General features: G+C 41.7%; 1 protein-coding gene across 1 annotated transcript; it reads right to left on the bottom strand.

The window, feature by feature from the left end:
* Positions 1 to 3,712: 3,712 nt before the first annotated feature.
* Positions 3,713 to 18,820, bottom strand: LOC145465511 (uncharacterized). The gene is made up of 7 exons (XM_081449294.1): positions 18,667 to 18,820; positions 16,002 to 16,075; positions 15,138 to 15,251; positions 14,449 to 14,568; positions 13,632 to 13,733; positions 12,976 to 13,089; positions 3,713 to 11,514 (listed from the first exon to the last, which is right to left on the bottom strand). The coding sequence occupies exons 2-7, from the start codon at positions 16,069 to 16,071 to the stop codon at positions 3,713 to 3,715; spliced, it is 8,322 nt and encodes a 2,773-aa protein (XP_081305420.1). The 5' UTR covers positions 16,072 to 16,075; positions 18,667 to 18,820.
* Positions 18,821 to 18,955: the final 135 nt, after the last annotated feature.

Here is an 18,955-nt window from a genome sequence, read left to right as displayed (position 1 = left end):
TTTAAAACAAAATAGGGGTAGCTTTTGTAAAACTACCTTGTCGAAAAGACAAAAATAAAATTATGCTTCAGCAAACCGTGCGCGTGCTGATTGGTGAAACGACTCCTCTCGATGCTGCTTTGTACAACTAAATGTGAACTGAAATATTGAGAGCCATTTAAAATCCTTGTATTCTGTACCATGTGAAACTAATAGTTTGAATTTCAGCCGTCTATTCGACAAATGTTCGATTCGCACGCTCAGGCAAGCAAATAGACAAATTAGGGACTATTGTATGATTATTATCCAGCAAACCGTTCTAATTAAATAAAATAAAATGTTAAAAAGGTGTCATGAAACACGTAAAGAAGACAAAAACACCAGAGTAGTCGAGAATTTGCCGATTCAGAAGCTGGTTCAACTAAAACATTGTTTAGCGCTGAAAACGTTGCCTGTAATAGTTAGTGAAAACACTGTTAAGCCTCTTCGAATTCTAAAAGAAAATAGGCTTATTGTGCTCACTTTGTTTACCTATCTAGTGTTTCGTTGTTTCAATGCATTGACTAGAAAGGCCGGGACCTACGTCTACGTCATCAAGAATACATATGAGGACCGCTGGGATGAGCCGCCCTAGTTAGACGCACGGCAGCGTTTGGGAGCTCCGCGAAGCTGTAACTTTTCATCTTAAAAAAATCGTTCAGGCAAGGCTGTACACTGATTGTGCTATGGGAAACTCAGGTGACAGCAAAAACTGACAAAAAAAAGGACAGAAGAAGAGACAACTCATCAGCAGTTCAAGCGGTAATGAAAACTCAGAAACAAGCCAAGATGGCGCCCTCGTCACATTCAATCAAGGACCTTACGCAAAACACGACGGCAATGGCAACGAGAACGTCACCAAACAAAAGGTCTAATCAGCAAAACGTACATTATAATTCTTGGTACATTTCCTTGCTGTCCTCTGCAAAACAGCAACGTGAAATGACCAAATTCTGCGTTGTCTGGAGAACGTGGACCACAACGGCTAATTTTACGTATTTCTATTTGGTATTGAACGCATTCGTAGCATATTCAGCAGGAGCAAGTTTTAATACCAACAGACAGACTGGATAGTTCCAAATAAATGCAAAATTCCAAAGTAAAATAGAAACACATTTTTCACTAGGCGTCGTCCTCGCCGCCGTCGTCGTCGTATATGCGTTGGGTCCCTATTATCGGAATACCACCCTTCCTACACAGATTAAAGGCTGTTAAAGATGCTGTAAAAGAACGCGAAAGTCACATCCTGCAGGTAGAAGTTAGAATATCTGAGGCGGAAACCAACATTGACAGAGTGAAAGCAAAATGTTCAAATGTTGTTGAATCACTTAGCTACGCCCAAACAACAAGACGACCTCAAGGAAAGAGTGTCCATGAGGGAAAACGAGGTGTCCGCTCAAGGCGACGAGATTTCAAAACAAAGCATCTACTGTCAGCGATGGAATCTTATCTTTTATCGTATTCCGGAATTTTCTTGCGAAGATTGTTCATCGCTTAAAAATGTCATAACTGGGAATCTCTAAAGTTGGAAGAAGCAGAGGTGAAAAATATGAGATTCTTTCACCAAATCGGACAGCACAGGAGAAGTAAGATCCATCCGAGACAACTAGTTAGGGAGTTTAGAAAACACGACGGCAACGGTAACGGGAATTTCGCTAAACAAAAGCTTCAATGAGCAGAGCAATGGCTGTGCGGCACGTGCGTTATAATTCTTTGTACATTTCTTTGCCGTCCTCTACAAAACAACAACGTGAAATGACAAAATTCTGCGTTGTCCAGAGAACGTGAACCACGACGGCTAATTTTTTTATCTTTATTTCAAATGTTTCGCCCTGTCCTAGATTCAGTTCGTGACAGCTTTGACAGTGATAAACAAAGTAAATGACTTTAGTAACCGCGAGATTCGTATTCGTAGGCAAAATATAAAATCGTTTTTTAAGCAATTTTGTCCTCGACGTCGCGTCCTGGTTTCTTAAACTCCCTATTAAATTACACCGTTGAAAAGACCGTATGTTCTATCACACCGCTGACCACCCGCACCACCTATTCCGCTTGTCTAAGTGAGATGGTTACCTCTCCAACTTGCGAAAATAAGATTTTTAAATACAGGTTTACGAAAGAGAATATTCAAAACGTATATGTACTTCCTTTTACAACAACTAGGGATACAAAGATAGTCACGTTTCAATACAAAGTAATTCATATCCTTCCTAATCAACTCAGCCTGACCCGTGCAGGTAAAGCTAATGATGAAACTTGTCCTCTGTGTAACACTGAAAAGCTAACCAAAATTTACATGCTTTACAGCTGCCCCCTGCCATGCTCTGGGGTCGGTTCACCGATTGGTAGTATCAAAAATTTAAACAAAACTTAATTCTCAATGAATGCATAATTTTGTACGGCTGGTACGAAAAATCACGTAATGAGCAAGTACTCAACTACGCTCTCCTTCTTGCAAAATATCGTTTTTCTAGCACCAGCGTACGAAATAACAAGTTGGATTTTGACAGCTTTCTTTTACGTCTTAGAACAAAACTTAATATTTTCAAAGAAGTCTTTCTTGAAAAGAAAACTTTCAACATTTTCTAATCTACTTGGGCCCACTTGCTGTAAAAATGTTAGTATTGTATATAATGTTAGTATTGTAAATTAAATCCTTTATAAAACTTTGCATTACAACTACCAGCAAATTCTTAAAAGTCGGTTGGACTTTTACAAAAACTCGCCCGCATTCAAGCATATCGGACTGTTTGGTTTATAGATCTTTTGAATTGACACACTGAAAATAACAGTGATTTTACAAGAACGTGAGCTCTAAGTAAACCAACTTAAAGCTTGGTGCCGAGTCATTTGCTAACGCATTTATCTTTTTGTAGTATATTTTGCGCCATTTTTAGGATGAATATAAAACGAGCGTTACACATAATGCGACTACGGGCTTAAAAATTAACTACTTGCTGTCTAGCCTACGTTTGTTTTAGACTTAAATTTCACTCAAGGTAAATGTTCCTTGAAATGTCTATGCTTAATGTAGTTATAATTCATTTTCTTGATCTCTTATCAGTCAAATGTGAAGTACTGAATCAGGAGTCAATTCTTCGACTCTCTTCTTTCGCGGTTGTGTCTTATTTTCAATCAGGTTCACTTACTTCACCGTTTATTGTTTGTCTGTTCTTCACCATGGCTATGAGTTATTCATCTATTAAGTGAGATTTTAACATCCCCATTGCAAGGCATGCTGTTAAGCCGATGCACAGATACATCTACGGCCTGCTGCAAGACACTCCAACGCACTCAGATTTAGTTGACGTTTCCATTTCACCTTCAAATCTTTACCGACCAACCTGCTTTCTCTGACGGTCTTTCCGTTTCTTCGTCTGGAAATTAGTTGCTTCTAACACTACATCAAATCTGTGACGTCCTATAATGCCTCTCAAAACTCAACCCCAGATGAACTGTCGCTCCGGTGCTTCTAGTCTGTAGTATTCAGCCTTTTTCAAAAGCTTTCCGTGGATTCGTCATATTCTTTCAACTTCATGCTCAATCACGAATTTGATTCATTACCCACTACCACGTGATGAATTGCCATTCTTTTCGAAATTTGCGCCTTTCCTCTTTATAAGAAGCACTGCAAATTAGTTTCTATGACAAGTAATGACATTTTTTCTTTCAGTTAACTGTCCTTCTTCCATTTTCATTGCTCTGCCGTACACCTGCTGCATCCTTCGCTTCCCAACGGAATGTCTTCGCCACCTCGCACTATCCATCCCGTGAAATAAACGTGGCCTTGGTCGCACGATTTCCAGACGTCTTTTTGGTACCCTGGGAAATTTGCGAAGTCTTTTGCTTCCTCAAGCGGTCGGAGTGGGAGTCTCATCTCTGTTCTCAACAAGTTGACCGTTTCTCTGAGCCATTCGAGATCTAGAACCTCGTCGTTACCCTTGAGAAAGACTCTAAAGCGATTACATGCCAGACTCAGTTCAGCTGTACCATTGCTTGACAAAGGAATTTGACGCATCGTAGCCTTGCTTTGGGCCTCTAAAACTTGGGAGAAAAGAAAGATCTTTCTTGTCTGTTCGTACACTTGACTAAGAGTTTTCAAATCAAGTTGAGGTTCCTCCAGGTACACTTTGATCTTTTCGATTGCATCTCTGGTGTCGTTCCATAGTTCTTTCAGCTCTACCTGCTGTTTTGAACTTGCTTGAAGACCAACTAACGCCTTTTTTAGCACTTCATGTGTTCTTTGCGCTAGCTGTAGAATCAAGAGGTGATTTCTTAGTGTGAATATGAAAAGAGCAAAGCGCCCACGAACACGTGGCCAATCGAGCCAGTTCGCTTTGTTGAAATACGACTGTACAACACGTAGAACCATTGGCGGAAACTTAAGCTTGGTTACATCATTGTGCAATTCCCGTATTGACAGGAGATCCCTGGCAGAAGTGGTTTCTTCGTATATTATCTCTTGCACTCTCTTCTTTACCTTTTCAAGGCTTTTAACAGACCTTTTGATGATATTTCCGTACCGATAGCTAAACGTAATTGATGTAGAACACTTTGGGCATCTCCTTAGCTGATCATCGCTAGCCAGTTCTCGGAACATCCACCCATCCATCTCTTCAACTTTAATGATGTGACCACAGTCGAAAAGTTGCAGACATCGTTTGGGTTCCGTCTTGTTTCCACGTCCATCAGATAACATGGAAGAAAGCTTCTCTCGATGACAAATAGCACACACAGTGGGGCAGTTTTCTCCACACAAGCCAATACAGGGGTGGCGACAAGGCAGTTTTTTAGGACAGGGAGCATCACAGCGAGGGCGATCGCATTCCTCTCCACAGAGATTTTTGCACTGGTAGTGAGGACAATTCCAGGTGCACGGTCTTCTGCATGGTTCACACAGCTGGGCACAGCGTTTGTTACATTGCCCATGAGGGCAACGTCGGTCGCATTTTTTGTCACAAGGAGGGCAAGGCTCACTACATCTTCCTCTACAGCGGTGCGAACAAACAAGCAATCGACCACATGGATGTTCGCACAATTCATGTGAACCGCTTTGTTGGCAATCATCACATGCCCCAGAACACTGATGACCACATGGCAAGTCTTTTCCACATACAGCAGGACATTGTACGTCTTCCACAGGGCGACTACAACGCATTTTAATCTTATGCCCACACGAGAGGGTTTTTGTCACCTCTACATCACAGGGGTATTTAGAGCAATCTTCACCACAGACCCCTTTACAAATATGTTTGCATGAGCTCTTATGACGGCGACAACGTTCCCTGCAGGTCGCTGTTTTGCTTTGGAAACACTTTAGTGGCGCAATGTGACCGCAAGGAAATGTTTTCTCTACTCTTCGCATGCACTTCAGACTTCTGCAAGGCTGGCTGCAAGAGCCGGGACAGGGATGACCACAATCTAGCTTATTGTTGCAGTGTTCCTGGCATATTACAGTGTTGGGATCATCACTACAAGGCATTCTTAGAGAATGCCCTCCTGCACAATTGAGATGTTTGACGACAATCTTCTGGCATTGGAACTGACTACAATCCTCAGAGCATTTACCAGGGCATTTATGCCCGCAAGACAATGTTCGCTTGCAACCATTTGGACAGATCATCTGGGACACATCATCAGAGCAACGACAATTGATTTCATGTGAGCCACATGCCAAGAGCTTCTGGACTCTGACGGCACATTTGAAGCTAGCGCAGTCGTCGCCACATTTTTTAGTGCAAAGATGTTCACATGGAAGACGTTGTTCGCAAGGAGCATCACAAAACACTTCACCTGGTTTGTCTGAACACAACATTTCCCTTTCGTGCCCACAATTCAATCTTCTCGTCACCTTTGTATCACAGATTTCACCATGCGGCTCATGTATCGCCTTAAAGCATGTTGTGAGCTTCTTGTGCCCACAGGAAAGGGTGATTTCAGCCTCCTCTTCACAAACGTGCTCCATGGGTTTGTCTGAACACAACATCTCCCTTTCGTGTCCACACTGTAATCTTCTCATTACCTTTATGTTACAGATTTCACCATGCTGCCCATGTCTCGCTTTCGAGCATGTTGTGAGCTTCGTGTGTCCACAGGAAAGGGTGATTTCAGCCTCCTCTTCACAAACGTGCTCCATCTGATTTTTGTAGCATGGAATAGTTATCTCGTGGTCACATGGTAGTCTTCTTTTCACCTTAACCTTACAAGAAACATTTTTTAAGTCTGCCATCTTATTACAGCAAATAAGAGCCGTCGTATGACCACACGACAAGGGGACATCGACTTTCTTCTTACATTTGCATTCTTTGGGATTTTTGTGACAGGGAAGAGTGAGTTTGTGCTTGCAAGGCAGTTCTTTCTCAACTTTCACGTTGCATAATACTTTTTGTTGATTCGCTTTTACAACATGGCAGGCCAAGGACGTCTTGTGTCCACATGGTAGACAGACCTCTACTATTTCTTCACATTTATATTTTTCGGGATCCTTATGACAGGGTATAGTCGCCTCGTGACCACATTGTAACGTTGTTTTTACGGGCGCCTTGCACTCTTGAGCTTCACATTTCGTACTGCAAATGTTTTGACAATGATGTCCACAGATCCTTACTCTTTCACATGGCTTTTTACACCTCAATGAAGATGGATCAACGTAACAGGGCATCTCAATGCTGTGTCCGCATGTGGGAATTGTCATATTAACCACAATCATGCAATCATTACATGACGCACCAAAATGGCACCGTCGTTGACAGGCATGACCTCGCTCACACTTCTTTAGACATACTTCTTCACATCGAACCTCGTCGCACACACGGCCACACACAGATGTGCATCTGTGTCCGCAATCCAGCTGTCGTTGGCATGGAGCGTAACAAAAAGCCTTGTTGGGGTCAAGGTGGCAAGTAACACTTTGCTGATGGCCACATGGAAGAAATTTAAAGACAATGCTTTTGCATTTTTTCGCCGCACATTCTTCATGACACAAGCCCGGACAATCGTGTCCACAGTTCAGTGTTCTCCTGCATCTCTCCGCGCACGGTGGTGGCGTGTCTTTCTTTCGACATAAAACTTGTTTTCGATGACCACACGGTAGTTCAACTTCAACTTTTGTGTTGCATTCACAACGTTGTTTGCATGTTCTTGAACAGGGATGGCCACACTCGAGAAGTTTGGTACACTTGCTGTTACACCCTTTATAATCCACGGGATCATTAAAACAAGGCATGGTTTTTTCATGTCCACACGGGAGAGTTTTCCTACAGGGAACGTTACATTTTTTCGTACACGATTCCCCACATGCTTCCTGGCAGTTGTGTCCACATTTGAGGAGTTTTTCGCATTTGAGTGTACAGGGGAACATTTCTGGGTCAACACTGCACGGGACGGGTTGTTCGTGGCCGCACTGAGGGACCGTCTTTAACATATCTTGACGACACTCAGGACAGTTGGTTGGATAATGGCACCTATGTTGGCATTGGTGGTCGTTGGAGCAGCATTTCATCAGGCACAATTTAGAGCAGGGGTCTTGGAAGTGGGCTGAAGCGTGGCATGGTTTCTCACACGCATGGCCACAAACAAGACGTTCTCCACAGGGCATCTTGCATCCTCCAAATGTGATATCAAACTCACGTGACGTTCCCACACTGGTGACTTTGTTGTGTCTTTTGCATACTAGCTGTAGAGTCTCTCCGATGGCGTTCTTTGTTTCTAAATCGTTACATATCTCCTGCCACAGTTTGCTCTGGCTTTTCAGTAGCTTGAAGTTTCCAATGCAGTAAAATCCTTGGCGAGCTCGGGACAATGCAACACAGATTCTGTTTGACTCGTTTAAGAAACCAATTCGCTGGTAAGAATTGCTTCTGACCAATGACAGAAGAATGATGTCATTTTCTTCACCTTGAAAGTTGTCTACTGCACAGACTCTGACTCCCCAGAAGGTTTTCCTTGGCATCTTCTCTTGAAGAAGTAACAACTGACCGGTATACATGGTGAGAACTGTAATTTGGCTTCTTTTGTATCCTTGAAGTAAAAGGTATTTGCAAAGGGCCACTAAGAAGTCGGCTTCGTGAGGGTTAGAGTAACTTTGCATCCCGTCTATGTGGACCTCGGGCTCACAATGATCTATGAAGAACAGATTGAGGTTTAGGCCAGATATGTCCTTGAATTTGCACACCGTTTCGTGGTCAACAATTTCGTGATCGTAGATTCGTTTAGTAAGTGCAGCAATTTCAGGACGCATACGGTGCTGTATGGACAAACGTTTGCAATCCATACTGTTCATCACCATTCTTTCGAACAGCGAAATTGCCAGGTTGTATTTTTGGGCTAACTCGTACACTGTTGCCTTTGGACGGAGTTGCTTGTGGTCCCCGATAAGAATGGTATGCTTTGTGTCGTGTGAAAGAGAAGTGATGATATGAGCTTCCATTACCTCAGCTGCTTCTTCGATTACAACAACTCTGGGAGCTACACTCTGAAGGGTTGAGTGATATCGTGCTGCACCGTTGGTCGTCATGCCAACAACAGTTGCGCGACGTATAACCTCTTCTTCTTCTTCAAATCTAACTGCCTCTTGTTCTTGACAAAGTTGGTCATATTCCTGTTCACCTCTTTGAATCTCTGCCCTGTAGCGTTCACGATAGCTCTCTATCCAAAAAAGATACAACCGACGTCGATCCGAGGAGGATAAAAGCCAAATGTTGTCAACCCTCATCGCTTCATCGGTAGGCATCGCAACTTTTTTTTCCAGATCTCGCTTTAATGATTTGATATCTGCTGTTATTTTTATTTTCTTGTTTTTGTTTCCCTTTGAGGATTCTTTTTGGGCTGTACTTTTCTCTCTTGGAACGTGAGCGCTTCCCATTCCGTCTTTGGAATTCTTATCTGTTGTTTGCTGCCATGCAAATTTTTTTCCCTTCTTCCTGTAGGATACAGTTTCCCATCCCTCTTCTTGGTCTTCCTTGTCTTCTTGGTCTTGTTTCTGACAACCCAAGTCATCTGATTGTCTCGACATAAATGACAGGAAATCTTCATCTCCATGTATGAATCTTTGATCCTGTATCAAATCAGCTTCCTTTTCTACTTCGATGGTCTCCTCGAAAGCGTCTGTTATCTTATTAACACCTCCATCGCAGTTGTTTGTCCAGCCTGGAGGATCTTTAATCCATTTGCTGTCTTGGATTTCTTCTACATCCTTTAACGTTTGAGAAACGTGGGCATGTTCTACGAGAGAACTGGCTTGAGACCCAACTGATGTTGCCAGCTTGCTGCTTTGTTGAGCTAGGAAGCCATTTGGTCCGTTGTAGTAAAGAGAGTTTTCTTTGAGATCTACCTGAGATGTAGGTGCTGGTGGATTGCTGCCTTTGCCTTCATCGTTGTCACGTGGTGCTGCTAGCAGAGTAGCGTCATAGAATATTTTATCGTCTTCACCTACATCATTGTCTAGAAGGACAGATCCACCTTGCCTTGTCCTCCCCTGCTCCTCTGTTTGTTCTACCGTGGGTCGGTTGAAGGAGTCCATTTGCTTGTTGCCACAAAGCCAGAGTTTGAAAGCGTTGTCTGGCGTTCGACACTCGTTTTCTGCGTTAGGAGGAAATATGGCACTGTAGAGCTGCTCTGCATGTTCAGAATCCAGTAGATTTTCCAAATCGTCGAATTCCAAAAGCTCTTTGTCTGCTTTCGAAAGTAATTTCTTCCAGTCTCTCATTTTCCAGACTTTGCTTCGTATCATATCTCTGATTTCTCTTCGTCTTTCATGCATCCTGTGCTCGTCAGTAAATAATTTCAGATTACACTTTTCTAGTTGTGGACTTCTGCATCTTCCTCCAACACGTATGATCTGCTCTTTGGGAAGAAATTCTAATACTTTTTCTAAGAACTGATCAAGGGCGTGGTTTGTGTAACAGACCATAAGCATTGGCGAGACTTTATCAGGGTCCCAGGCTGCTCGATTCTCTAGTAAGCATCGAACGATTTTGGCTCCAACATACGTCTTCCCCGTTCCTGGGGGTCCCTGAATGACCGAAAACTCAGTTGTAACTGCTGTTTTTAACGCTTCAAACTGGGAGCTGTTAAGTGGAAGGATCTCAACAGAGGGCCAGGCTCCGAGCTGCAGGACTGGTACCCTACTTGCGTTCGTTTCATCTGGAACATCCAATGCCAACCTAAGATCATAGCAAACTGGTTCTTCAGAATCCTCGCGCCTCAGATACTCGGGTGGATCGACATCTTCACTACATTCAACCAGATATTTCTTGAATGGCATGGTGGTTTCATCCGATTCCTTCAGGCCTTTGAGAACATGACGATAGGCTTCATAGTAGGCAGGCGACTCAACCATTTGATACTCACATGTACGGTTTTCCACCCCAAACACATCTTGGTCCTCGATGAATCGAATTTCAATTCTACCTTTTGCCAGTTCCTCTGGATCTCGTTTGGAAACTGTTGCAAAAAGCATTGTCTCAAAGTTGTTGTTTGAAAGACAAAGGAATGAACCAAACAGAAGTCGTTTGGAATTTGCCCATCTTTTGGTATCGAACCTGGAAACATCAAATTGTACTTGATAAATGATTCCGAACGGCGTGAATTGTTTGTCGACAATACGTGCTCCTTGGTACTGTTTCATTAACTGATTGCGCTGTTTTCTTGGTACATTTTGGACAATTTCGTGGATGCCTTCCCTGAGTGGCTCAAGAAAATCCTCTCTAAGCAACCGAAACTGTACATCAAGGTAGTGCTCGGCATCTTCATATCTTCCCTTTAAAATGTTCTTACGTAGGAAGGGCCGTTCATGAGATGCGATTTCTTTGTTTGTGGGACAAATTGGTATGTCTCTGAAATCGTTTGGCGGTTTTTGCCCTGCTTTGTTGGCGTAACGTTTTCCATGCTTCTGCCTTTCCGCTATAATGAGATCATCTCTGGTTTGTTTAAAAGCCTCTAACTCTTTCTGTAAATGATCCTTTTCATGAATGCTTGACTGGTGCAAGGCTTGTTTCAACTGAGTGTAAGGCAGGTCGGCATATGAACTGGGCAAGTGTCTCAAATACCTCGTGAACACTTTGATCAAGCTTTGAATGAGTTTTCTCTGGGATTCTTGTTCATTCAACACCGTTGACACTTGCAGATGATCAAGCAGACGAGGAATCTTTGAGGTCAAGAATTCCGAGCCTTTGAGCGCGGCTAGAATCTCGTTTGTGTTCTTGTCCGGTGGTGCTCTACAGGCAATTGCTAGTGTACACGTGAGGTCGAAGATGAACTCATCGCTGTTATGCTCCTCCTGCGGTGATCGTAGAAAGAACTTAAAGCGAGCCATACTTTCATTTAACCTGCAGACTACATCACGAGGATTCATCTCTTTTAACGTTTTCAGGTCTAGGACACATTTTGCAGGAAAAAATCTACGAACAGGAGGGGGCTGTGTTTTGTCCTGTGGTGGTGAATGGGAATCAGCATTCATTGGACAAGGCCTTCCTGGACGTTGTTCTTGGTTTCTATCTGTATTATGAGACAGTATGCATTGGTAAGTAAATATATAAATTTCAGTTCTTCTGTAGGTACGTGTTTCAGTGAGAACCTAGTCTCCAAGAATGCATTGATTTTGGTACTGATCCTTCGGTTTTCACCAGAGAAATTGCTAAGCAACATAATATACCCAATTACAAGAACTTCGGTTTACTCCCGACTAATCGATTAAAGAAAAACGATAGAAAACAACCCTTTTTTTTTGCTTCATAGACTATGAAAATGCTTTCCACAGTGTCCACAGGGTCTCCCTGTGGAGAATCATAAGGTTATATGGTATTCCACCCAAAATGTTTAGGATGGTACAGGCAATGTACAGAGGAAGCCAGTGTGCAGTAGTCGATGGGGAAGGAAAGACTGATTGTCTTGACATTCATTCAGGTGTCCGGGAGGGGGGCGTTATGTCATGGTGTCTTATCTGTTTGTCACTGATTGGCTGATGAGGAAGGCGCTTGAGGAAAGAAATACTGGAATTAGGTGGAGGTTTACTGAGAAAGTCGAAGATCTCGATTTCGTTGATGATCTTGCACTGTTATCAAATGCAAAATGGCAGTTCCAGTTGAAGACCGATCGCTTATTTAATGCCAGCCAAGAAACTGGGTCGAAAGATCAACATTGCCAAAACGAAAGTAATGGCATTCATTGCTGTAAACGATAAGAAAGCTATGGTAAATGGAGAAGAATTTGAAGGCGTAGACAGTTTTGTCCATTTGGGAGCCAAAGTTACTACCTCTGGTGGAGCAGATGCAGACTGGGAAAAGCAAGAGCAGCGTTTTGTAAACTGATGAATATCTGGAAAAGCAGCCAACTGAGTAAGAGTACTAAGATAAGAATATTCAAGTCTAACGTACTAGCTATGTTGCTGTACAGATGTGAATCGTCGAGAATGACAAAGGGGGGGGGGGGGGTGAGGCCAAACTAAATACTTTCCAGCACAAATGCCTGGGTAGGCTTTTAAAAATCTATTGGCCTATACGAGTATCAAATGAAGAGGTGCGCAAGAGAGCTAACATGGAAACTATCAGCGAACAAGTAAAAAGAAGGAAGTGGACATGCACTGGACACGTGCTACGAATGGATAACAGTTCCTTCCCATGAGGTGCACTGACGTGGGCCTCGGAGGGAAAACGCAAGAGAGGAAGACCCAGAGAAATATGGCGTAGGAGAGTGAAGAAAGAGCGAATGGCGATGGGTTACTGTTCTTCGGTAGAGGCAGGGCTGGCGGCGCTTGACAGAGTGTCCTGGAGAAGAAACATTTCTGGCCCCACTTTCCATACGGAGAAGCGGAACTGATGACAATTCTATTAAAGAAAAGCGATAGCAACACTTTGAGCGGAGCGCTCCAACAAAGATTTCTCTCCCCCCCCCCCCCCCCCCCAACTGAATTCAAACTAATAATGATTACTTGCGGCTATTTTTCGTTTTTATTTTCACCTGAAGGTTTTCCTTTTCCCCGTGACGACGGCCCTCGACCTTTTTGGTGTTCCCATGATGCTCCTCTTCCGCGTCCTCCATGAGCGTGGTTGTTCTGTTCGTCAAAGTTAGCACCTACAATAAAAGACAAATTGTTATAAATAGAATAATTTAATCAGTGCACGGGATTCAACACGCTATTTCTGTACCAACAATTTTTCTTAAACAATAGCAATTTAACTGATGTCTGTTTGGGAGATTGGGACTTGTCTGTAATCATCATTATCCTTTATCATCCTCGGGCAAGCATAGGGCGTCTACCAGTACCCTCCAACGCACACGGTTCTTTGCCAACGCTTTGGCTCTCTCTCAAAAGTAGCCCACTCTTTCCAACTCCTGCAGCATGGACCGCTTCCAGTTGTTCCTTGGTCATCCAACTTTTCTCTTTCCCTGTAGCTGATAGTTCAATTCTTGTATCCTTTATTATATAAAGGCAAAATTTTTCAGTGTAACCAAGGGGATGCTGGCTGGAGTAATACATCAATTTGACGTGGTATGATGACTAAACTAAAGCAATTCTCTGTGTCCGTGGAGGGTAACATCTAATATCCAACTTACTTATTGAACATAGAGACATGTCAAGAGTTTCTGTCCTAAAATCAGAACAAGTCACCGACCTTGAGCTCTGCCTTCTGCACCTTGTGACGCTGGGATTTGTCTTCCGGCCGCTGTTGTCCTTCGTGTGCCTCCCTCCTTTGGTTCCTTTGTAGCTTCAGGCTCTGTAAATATTGATTGGGTCAAGAAGTGTTCAATTTTACCCAATTATTACAATTTTACACAATTAATACAAATTTCACAAAGTATCGTTACGTCACCAAGAATCGACACGAATATCAGTGAAACGTAAAATCAAGTTAGAAATCAACATCTTGACAAAGCAACCTTTCAGCAAAAAATATTACAAAATTTAGAGAGGAATTGGAATTTGGAAATATTGGCTTTTTCTGGAGAGGAGAAACCTAATATCCGGAGATAAACCCTCGGAGAAAGGTGAGAGCCAGCAACAAGCTGAATCCACACAGCATCAAGCCAGGATCGAACCCAGGCCAAATTGAGGGAAGGGGAACGCTCTCACCATTACACCATCCCTGCTCCCCTAAGTTTAGTGTGGCATCTTTCCAAAAGCATACCGATCGTTAGCCTGTCATTATACTGATAATGAAGAGAATTACATCTTGTTTTTGTTTTTCACCGCCCTCATTGACTGCTATCTCGATACAGTATTTGCAAAACCTGGAGGAACCTGAAGGAGGAACGATTGAGTTAAGTAGGAAACATTATGCTCCTTAGAAGTGTGGTTAAGACGATCACTTTCGTTTGTATTGTTCATCCTCTGCTACGAAATTGACTCCTTTCACATGCATACCCACTGAAACACCCTCTCGCGCGCTCATAAGCCAACATAACTTGATTCAATCTGCATTTTACGTTTACCTGGACTAGTCTCTTCTCTTCCAGGACCTCGTTTCTGATATCGGCCTTTTCTTCCTAATTCGCGCTGCTTTCCTCTTAGCCGGCCTCTGTGGTCTCGCCTCTCCTCCTTAGTACTGTCGTCTTGAATCAAGAAAACACATAGTCATCAAGGAAAACTGAAATAATCGTCAACTTTTTTAAACATCGTCAACTTCCGTTTTACGCGTAACAACGTAACTGCCAAGCCACTTCGCTCAATTTTCTATCCAAAATAAGTAAAGTCAATAAATGACAGTGGGCGAACTTACTTCCACCGCCTTCAAAACAGGTAGTTTTCTTCAGTAGTGCCAGAAACATTTCGTTGAATTTACAACCTTACTAGGCATTAAACGGGCGTGTTTAAAACACGAAATGGCACTGCGATTAGACTAAATAACGCTCCGGTTAGCCTATAAACAGCGCTCAGGTTAGTTAAAATATCATCGACTCGACAGTGGTTAGCTCTCGATGATTGTAAGGGTTAACCCTTACAGACGCTTCCGTATCCCACATTGATTCTTTCCCGTAGTGCTATTTCGTAATTTCACCATTTCGTGTTTCAAACACGCCCGCATAAAACTGACTGAGGTTAAGGTTGCAGTAGAATGTACTTAATCAATTTATTCTTATTATTGTATGCTAAATGTTTGTCGACAGTTTCACCAATGTACCTGGTATTTCATCAGCAGTTGTTCCACATGCACCTCCTTTCGTTTCAGCTCCTTCTGTTCCTTGTGATGTCTTGCCTTGCCCTTCTTCATTTTGCCCTGCTGTTTCTTCGGACTCTAAAATGCCAAACAACTAAGTCCATCTCTCATGCTAAGCTAAGTCACCTTAAATTTTCGAAAATTTCAAATAGCTCTGAATCCGTCTTACAGAAGTGTTTGAAAATTTGCAAAACCTGGTATCTTCATATGGTAATCACAATTCGACCAAAAAAAAAAGGTTTTCACCGAAATGTTTTTGGATTTTTATCAGGTGGTATTGTTGGTTATGTCATGAGGATGGCCACAACTTGTTTAACCATGACTGGGTATTTTTGTTACACCAATATTGCAACCGATCGCTTAATAAAGTGTGGAAGTATTGATCCGTCGAAGGATAACTGCTGAAAAGTATTGGAAACTGTTCCCTGGCTACCTTTTGAAGTATAAATTTATGTTTTCCCTTTTCAGTGTCGTTAAGGCCTAGTATGATAACTTCCTTTTTAGCTCTGGTAAAACTATTTTAGTTTTAGTTTAGTAAACAATTTTTACTAGATAAAAGGTAAGAAACTGCTTCTTGGCATTGACAAATTTAACCCATGCTCAAACGCTCTCTAACCATGCAAATTTGCCGATTTTGCAGCAGAACCAAGTCATATTTATTGCAACCGGCACCTCAACTAACTGATATTTTTTCCAGCTTTGAGTAAACTCTTAATTAGCCATAATCCAAGACATATATTGTTAATATTCATTTCATAATCATCGCTAGTTTAAAATTATACTCCGAAGAGTGAAATGGTTTTACTTTCTTATTCTACAAGCATTTACCTTTAGCATCGTCCTGAGGTCTGTTCTGTTCGTCGTATTTCTTCCGCCATTTTGCCTTCTTCGAAGGCATGGTGCTGAAAGGAGATATTCAATAGCTAAGTTAATATTGGGATCAAACCCTTATAAAAAGAAAATTGCATTTAAGTTAAGCTATCATTTTTTTTTCTTATAAGTTGCAGTGTTAATTTTAAAATGGTAACAAAATTGAGTGGAAAATGTTCCTTGAGTCATTGATAGATTGGAATGTTTTCACTGCCTTGATAAGAACAGATATTTCTATAAATTTCTAAGGGCTTCACAAATTAAAACTCGCATATTTCAGAAAATGCATTTATGTCTTCTTCCCTTGTTTCCGAAATTATAACTATGAAGCTGTACCTACGTCAAATTTTCTGGGTCAACAGTCGAGCTTTGCTTGCTAGAGTGCTTAAAGAAATCGAAACCAGACAAGTCGTTGTTGGGATAAATTTTGGCCACGCAGAATGGCCGATTTATTGATTAAAACTAATATGAAATACAATATAACGAATTATTATTTGTTAAGCTCTTGCAAAGGTGAGGGCACGAGAAAAATGGAGAAGTGCCTATATCACAAATACATAATATAAATGAGGTGGAGGAAGGGAGGAGGGTTGAACTCGCTGAGTGTGTTAGGTCTGAAGACAAAGAGGACGAACTCGAGAAACATGCCACGTCTTAAACCGATCGCTGAAAGCGAGGCCAAGTTATTTTCCAGTGAAACTCGTGACTATTACCAATGAATTCGCTATTATCATCGAAGTCATAAGATTGTCTTGTGATGGTCTTGTGATTATTGTTCAATCAAGTTTGTACTTGGTGACCCCGCCCCCATTTAGTTCGACCCTTCAGTACTCCCAGCCTTCCCTCATTATCTTAAACTCCTGGTTGAAAATTAACACTGTGTTTACAGTAACGCCAGGGGCGTGGGTAGAAGCCATAAACGCTTTTATTTGGGGGCAAATAAAATTTATGTAAGAGAAATACATTTGAGATTTACTGAACTGTCTGTCTGTCATGTCTGGGTTGTTCAAGGCCTAGTTAAGCTAACCCAGGCTTAACGACAATTTTGATTTCAGTTTGTATGTTTTCGGTGAGGTTTTCTGTTTACAGTATTGTTTTTCCTTCAGTTTTGGGTTTGAATAATCTCAAACCACTCAAAACATAAGTAGTGAAGAACAATTTTATACAAGAAAAATTAACACTTCGGGTAACTTTTAATCCTGAGTTAGCGTTAACCAGCTTTCGAACAACTCGGCCCAGCTTCTTCCACAGGGATGTCAGTGATCCATACTAAATACTCTTTATAGTGTACATGTGATGAAATGTGCTATTCAAGAGATCAGAGATACGTCATGTTATGCAGTGTAGTTTCGGAACATCATCATTACAATCTTTCTAAAAGATTTTCGGATGCCAAATTTGATACAGATATTGCCCGCAATAATTTCTACGAACCTGAAGCGTCTAAAGAATTCTTAAAATCTGCGCCGGTGCTCTTTGAAGCTTTGCATCATATGGTGGTGCTTTGAAAGCATCCTTGATCGCGCTGATTTTGCTGAACACATCGAATGAGAACCTCCCTGGGTTTTATATCAGACAATGGACATTACAATGATCTTTTGCTGCACAATGGACGTAAGACACTGCGTCCAACGTCTCGGGAATTTCCGGCAGTGACTTGGGAACCATTTTGCTGCGTCTGCATTCAAGAACATGGCGCCTGTTTCCTTTTGTCGGTTCACGACGATTCAGAGGGTGATAGTGGCCGTTTTCAAGATAAGGAAATAATCATTCCAAGTTCCGTATTTATCCTTCGTATAATATTGTGCGTCGCAGGCTTCTGTTATATTTCTTGCTAGAAGTTACCGCCATTGTGCAGACTGTTAGAAACAAGTTAAAACAACAGCACAAGAAAAGCATATCGCAATGAACAAGCACTTTTCTACCGATATTTCCATGCTATATAAAATCGAAGTTGATGAGAAATTTTAAGGACTGTTCGAAAATTTTGACCGGTCTTTGATGGTTCAATCTGCTGAATCTGTTACAAAAATTAGAATAATCTGAGTAATTTCAGCTTTATGTACTGGGTAGATTGCAATACTTTTTCCTAAAAAATTGGAATTTGTGTGATAACATTCGACAAAATCCCTGGGATGAATACCACCAGCACTTATTTCCCAATCAGTATATACTGAATTTATCCGTGGCAATGGAGCATATCAAACGTGTCGCTGTAAAATTAAAAGTGGTGGAATTTACCTTCAGTGTACCACCTTGAAGCAATATTATTTAGAAACGTCGACAGCTTTTAGACTTTAGTACTGTGGGACACTACTTTGATTACTTTTAATCCGATTTGTCAGTCCAGAGGTTCAGTTAAGTATCTCTTACTGTATTTTGTAAAACGAAACGTCACGAAATTATGAATAAACCCGAAGATATCAAATATCATATCGGACAGATTTCTTTCTGCATAAAAGTGGTTGGGAGGGAATGGAACTGACATTGGAAGTACAGAGTTTCTAAATTCAAAACTCCCCATTTTGCGAAACGAGATCTTCGCAGCTAGACAGTGATAATTCACCAAAGAATTCCAAGCAAAATGAAAGAAGTGAAGTACAGTATTATTAACTTTTCTTACCTGTGTACGCACCCGGCCAGGAAAAGATTTAGCACGCTAGATCTTTTAACACTGAAGACAATACAAAGTTTTGAACTAAAGAAGTGTTGCAAACTTTTTTGCTTTCTTAGAAAACAGCGTCGCAGACGTTTTCGAAACCCACTTCGTCTCTTAGGATTCCTAGAAAGATATGTCTTGTCATGTTAATGGCTTTACATTTCTCGGAAAAGCTTGATGGAATATCTGGAATGGAACGCGGAGTGAACCACTGAGGAAAGTGGAATGCTTGCACTGGAACTATTTGTAAAAC

Source organism: Orbicella franksi, chromosome 13 (genome assembly GCF_964199315.1).
Source record: "Orbicella franksi chromosome 13, jaOrbFran1.1, whole genome shotgun sequence".
NCBI classification, from domain to species: domain Eukaryota; kingdom Metazoa; phylum Cnidaria; class Anthozoa; order Scleractinia; family Merulinidae; genus Orbicella; species Orbicella franksi.
Note: the sequence above shows the minus strand (reverse complement) of the source record. Positions and strands in the feature narration are given on the sequence as shown.